The sequence below is a fragment of the Ochotona princeps genome, chromosome 3 (genome assembly GCF_030435755.1).
Source record: "Ochotona princeps isolate mOchPri1 chromosome 3, mOchPri1.hap1, whole genome shotgun sequence".
NCBI classification, from domain to species: domain Eukaryota; kingdom Metazoa; phylum Chordata; class Mammalia; order Lagomorpha; family Ochotonidae; genus Ochotona; species Ochotona princeps.
Window position 1 is genome coordinate 18,182,564 of NC_080834.1, and position 6,000 is coordinate 18,188,563.

Sequence of the window (6,000 nt, forward strand, 5' to 3'; positions counted from 1 at the left end):
AGCGGCTGCAGCCTGGAGCTGGGACTGGGTCCGGGTCTCCCAGTGAGTGGCAGGAACCCAGTTCTTCAGGCCGTCGCTGCTGGTTCTGAGGCTGTCTGAGCGTGAAGCCTCAGTCAGGAGCAGGGCTTCGGAGTCAAACGGAGGGGCTCTGCTGTGGAATGCGGTGTCTTAACCTCCAGGCTAAGCTCCTGTCCCAGGAGTCACATTTTTTTTTAAAGATTTATTTATTTTTATTGGAAAAGCAGATGTACAAGAGGAGGAGAGACAAAGAGGAAGATCTTCCTTCTAATGGTTCACTCTCCAAGCGGCCACAATGGCTGGAGCTGAGCCAGTCCGAAGCCAGGAGCTTCTGGGTCTCCCATGCAGGTGCAAGGTCCCAAAGCTTTGGGTTGTCTTCGACTACATTCCCAGGCCACAGGCAGGGAGCTGGATGGGAACGGGGCCGCCGGGATTAGAACCGGCGTCCATATGGGATCCCGGCACATGCAAGGCGAGGACTTTAACCGCTACGCTATCGCACTGGGCCCTCAAAATTTTTTTTTTTTTTTGAAAAAGTTGTTTATTTTTATTGGAAAGTCAGATTTACAGAGAGGAGGAGAGACATAGAGGAAGATCTTCCATCTGCTGATTCATTCCCCAAATGGCCACAATGGCCAGAGAGCTGAGCCAATCCAAAGCTAGGAGCTTCTTCCAGGTCTCCCACACGGGTGCAGGGTCCCAAGGCTTTGAGCCGTCCTCAGCTGCTTTTCCAGGCCACAAGCAGGGAGCTGGATGGGAAGTAGGGCCACTAGGATTACAACCAGTGCCCACATGGGATCCCAGTGCATGCAAGGCGAGGACTTTAGCCACTAGGCTACCGTGCCAGGCCCAGGGATCACAAATTGACAAGTGCTTATGGAACCCTTTAAATGTGAGCAGTCCTACCCTAGGTAGGGCAAGATCCCTCTACCAGATCCTTGGTTTGGTGGGGAGAAACTTGTGTTTCTTGTGCTAAATGGTGCTGGGAGTTACTGGATGGTGGTGGGAGGGGCAAGGGCACTTACTTTCCTACAGGTGGTGTTAAGATTCCTACAGGCACATGGCAGAAGTCTGAGGGGCTGGCAGTGGGGCTGCTGGGAAGCTTGCTTCCCCTCTCCCCATTTCCTGTCCAGCTCCTTCCAGTGCAGGGGTCAGGACACATCAGAGCTGCCTTCTTTTGAGGTCACTTGGGGAACTGTGTTAACTACTGATGCTTGGGTCCCACCCACGAGAGCTTCTGCTTCAGTTGCTGGAATGGAGGGAAAGCGACGTCCTGGTTTTTCAGAGCTCCCAGCTGATTTCAGCATGCAGATTTGAGATCCTTCTGGAGAAGCACTGCCATCCCCCCCAGACCTCCCTCGCTGGCTGTCACACTCCCGTGTGACGTGTTCCCAGTGTGAGAATCCCTACTCCTCCACCTCAGCAGGTGGCACGGGTGTGGGTCCCTCGCTGGCTGTCACACTCCCGTGTGACGTGTTCCCAGTGTGAGAATCCCTACTCCTCCATCTTAGCAGGTGGCACAGGTGTCCCTCACTCTTTATCCAAAAGGATGACCCTGCACTCAGACACCTGCTGTGAAACTGGCCCCAAGCCATCCCATGTTACTGAGTGCTACAGACACCTCCAGGGGTCCCATGAGCCAGACCTCGAAACCAAGACCAGATTAAGACCTCTGTTCTGTATTCTCATCATCAGACTGGGTTCTGTGTGTCTGCCTGCCCTTCTGACTGTCCGTCCCTGAAAGCAGTGGTGGCACCATATTGTGGTCACTCCTGTGTCCCCAGAGCTTCTAAGACACAGGAAGTCCTCAAGAACAAGCCTTGATTAAAAAAAAAAAAAACGATTGGGAGCTGAGCAAAATAAGTCTTATTAGGACTTTGATGTAAATTACTAATGAGAACCTTTTAGTTTTATGAACCAAAATCCTTCTTCCCCATTGTTTAAAGTTTTAATGAAATTTTCCTTTTTCTGCATGTCTCAGAATAACACCCAATTCTTAATATTCTCTGAGCTGTTTGCTCAGAGAGCTCTTCCTTCTGAAAACTCTTTGATGTTTCTGTGGGTGCGTCTGCACACACACAGCACGTTTTCAAGCACATGGACTATAATAAGCTGCAGTGGAATCGTGGCCACTGAGCAGCAGAGTATTTATTGTGCTGAATTGACTGCGAGGTGGGAAGGACCAAGGCTCATTGCTCCACACACAGCAGCGAGGCAATGAGATGATCGCTACCGGGATGACGGGGGAGTAAGGAGCGGATGATGGTTTTTTCACAAGTTTGTTATGGTTAGATGATTGTCACCCTCGGATAGTGGGCTGCTCAGTGTGGTAGAGACACTTGTCACTTCCCTATTTCCGAAAGTGTGGTTTGTCTTCCCTCGACCGTGGATAGGAGACATAGTGCCTGAAACCAACGATGTCACTGATACCTAAGTCCAGGCTCACACCAACGGTTTCTAAACCCTGATGACCACTGGAAACTATAGCCTCGGATGTTTGTCTCTTGCCTGACTTACCATTTCCTAAGGTTCTGCTTCAGAACCATTGTCTGTTGCAGTCACCACACCCTTGTCCTCTCTAGAAAGGACAAGTGTTGTGAGCAGCATAGTCATTTGTCCCCTTCTGACCCCGCTGTCCGGCTGCTGGGAGGCCTCGTCTTTGGGTCCACAGGTTGTTACAGCAGAGTTGGGTGAATAAGACTCACTCCAACCATGCCCGCACAATCACGCCCTTAGGATTAACTGGATGGCGGGGGGGAACTCGGGCATACTTGGGGAATCTTTGCATGCAGGAGGCTCTCCATTGGTGAGAGATTGGCTTTTGTAAGAGGGAGTTCAACTATGGGACCCAGGCTCTGCTGGAACCTCGGTTAATAACTTTGTCCATGTGCGGGCAGGTGAGAAGCGGTCACTAGCTGTTTCGCTCACAACACCTTGTTTCACTTTCTGTGCAGCCTTTATTTTCTCTCTGCTCTCCTGCCGTTTGTCTGCTTATCGTCTCTCGTTGGAGCACAGGACTCACCAGAACAGGGAACTCCTTATCTTGCCTACTGTCAAATCCTCAGCCCCGTGGGCCGGGCTTCTAGAAAGTACAGTGAAATGTTTGTGCAGAAAAGTCTCCTGGACACTGAGTCTCTCTTCACGTTAAACACACCATTTCCCTTCCCAAAGACAGTGGCATCTGTAGGTCTCGGGTTATTCCAGGGACTCACTCAGGACGAAGTGTTGTCTAACACTTAGAGGGGTAGGTAGTGTGGGTGAAGGATTGGCTGTTGATCCTCACGCATTCCCCGAAAGCCACTCTGCCTGCAGGAGCATGTCGCTGCTGCCGACCAGCCAGGAGTTCGGTTCTTCCCTCCTCACCCTAAGTGACTGTGTGGTTCGTTTTACAGACATGCTGAAAGTCAACAGAAGCACCTGGCAGAGAAGATGCCCACAAAGTGAAAAGAAGCCACCGAACCGGAGGACACACTAGAATTCATTTTGCTTCTGTGGTTGTAAAAATGCTGTAGCTGAGGTGGCACGGAAACAGTTACCAGTGTTAGTCATTGATGATGTCTGAAGCTTCATGTCCAGTGTTTGGCCTTCGCTTCTTAATTTATTTTCCTTTTTTACTCGTGCCACTTAATATCAGGCATTTTAATAAAATATTGTTACAAAAATGTATAGTACTTACACCATCACCAACCATGGTTACTCAAGGAGGGTAGTTTTATTTTCATTTGTTTTAGAGGTTTTCAGTTGGAGCAGTATTTTACCAGTAACCACTTTCATTCTTCACTGTAGTTTTAAAGAAGAACTGTAAATGACGGTGCTATACAAGTCAAAAAAAAAAATACATGCCTGCCTCGTAGTGAAGTCGTAGCTCTCCGTAATATATATTTTAAATCAGTTTTCAACATTTTGTGAATGTTGACTACCTGAAGTTCATTTTTAGATGTGCTATTAACATTCTGTTGGATTCAGAGGGTTCCTTGAAAGTTTTATGTATAAATATGTAAAATAAAAATTAAAACTTTGTTTCATATGATACGTCTTTTTGCTCACTAGCAAACCCTGTGTTTGATACTCTCCCTCACTTTTCACTCCCCCTTCAGACCAAACCCTGTCTGTGTGCGTGCCTGACTCCGAAAGGCCAAAGATGTGTTACGTGCGTGTGTGTGGATTCACGCTTGTACGTGTGAGAGACCAGCGTCCAATCTCACAGTTATTTCTGCTCAGAGACACATGTCGTATGTTTGCTGCTAAAAGTATTCCATAACTTTATCCTCTTTTCATGTTAAAACAGGATGGTTTTCTTCGCAGAAGTAATACAAACTGTGTCCCAGTTACTCCCGGGGCTTATTCAGTGAAAGGAGTCATGCACACAGGAATGGAAATTAAAAGAGGTCAGAGCAGTTTGCCTAGCGTTCTTCTTCTCAATTCTCCTGTGTCTCCCTGTGTGTCACTCTGAACGTCACTTTAAGAAGGACATTACCAATGTGGAACTTTAGCGGTTTACAGTTTTAGTAGTTGCTGCATCTGGCAGAGGCTTCGCCTGCAGCAAAATCCCATTTGCTGAACGTATCATGTGAACAGCTAACACCTGCATTTATATTTTTTTTTCAAGGCTGGTTGATATCATTTTAAAACTTTCAACCGTATCGTGAATTAAAAAAGTCCAAGACTGGAGGCTGACGCTGTGGCAGTGCCAGCATCTCAGGCAGGCAATGGTTTGTGTCCCAGCCACTCCACTCCTGGTCCAGCTCCCTGCTAATGGCCTACGAAGGCAATGGTCTTCCTGTTCCACATGGAAGACCTGCAAGAAGCTCTTGGCTGCTGGTTTCAGTCTGGCCCATCTCCTGCCACTGCAGCCATTTGGGGAGTAACCCAGCAGTTGAAAGATCTCTCTCTGGTCTTTCCTTCTCTCTCTAACTCTGCTTTCAAGCAAATCTTCAAGATCCATGCTAAAGTAGATGACAGACTGGCTCCCTCTAGGTGGAGAGTTTTAGAACATTGCTTTCATTAGTGAATATCCCTGCCAGGATGAGAGAACCATCAGCTAGGCTCCAGGAGTCAACACCCAGGGCCATCCCCTCACCACCTGCTCTCGCCGTTCAGTCATAGCATCATCTGAAGACTGAACTTTGGAAAATAGATGGTCTTTGCTTTCTTTGCTCAGAGTTACATGGAGTGGTCCTGATAGGATTGCCTTTGCTCATACTGGGCTTGATTACCACAAAACGAACAACCTTACACTGCACACGGACCACTTCTCGTGAACCGTCGGTATTTCCGTTTGAGATAGGAAGGAAACCCCTAAGTGTGCGTTGGTTTTGTGAACTGCCTGCTGAGCAGGATGGGTTGGTACCCACTGCTGAGCTGAGCAGATGGAGTCCTCCATGCTCTTTGCCCAAAGGTCACAGCCCTGCTGTCAGGGGAGCCCAGCCCTGAGCATCCAGGCACGGCTGCTGGGTCTTTGCTGTGTATGGCAGCCAGTGTTTCAGCCAATGGCCCAGAGGAGCTGCCTGGGGCCACTGGACACTGCCGAGGTCCTGTCCCAATGCAAGCACACTGTCAGTTGTCCCAGGGAGAGCCATAGCCTGGCCTGGAGATTTTGTCCAGGTCTCCTGGGGATCCTAACTGGGGAGCCATACTTGGAGACCATCTACCATGTGTTAACTTTCCTCTAACCATGTTTTTCAGTATCTAAGTTTTCCCTGCATGAAAAGATGAAGTTTTCATTAATTTGGAACTTTTGGGGCAAGCAGACTGAGGAAGAATGCTATGAGAAATGCTTATGCCAAAGTAAGTGGCCTAACTTCCCGCAGCAGTGCCTGCAGTGTTGAACTGCCATGGAAATTCAGCCACCCAGAAGTACCACCTGATAGTTTAAAATCCTTGCCAGGATTGCCAATTCTAGGAAAAATATAGAAAAGAGTTTTTTCTATGTGTTTTAAGCCATACCACTTCTAGGAAGAGGTTTTTGTTCTGCAGAAATCC

General features: G+C 48.3%; 1 protein-coding gene across 10 annotated transcripts in view; it reads left to right on the forward strand.

The window, feature by feature from the left end:
* SCHIP1 (schwannomin interacting protein 1) overlaps nt 1-4,048 on the forward strand; it is a 720,286-nt gene extending 716,238 nt beyond the window's left edge. For all 10 annotated transcript variants that reach the window (XM_058661488.1, XM_058661492.1, XM_058661489.1 and 7 more), the window contains one exon: nt 3,411-4,048. In XM_058661488.1, the coding sequence (XP_058517471.1) occupies nt 3,411-3,462 (52 nt within the window). In that variant the 3' untranslated portion in view covers nt 3,463-4,048. The remainder of the gene's footprint in view (nt 1-3,410) is intronic.
* Nucleotides 4,049-6,000: the final 1,952 nt, after the last annotated feature.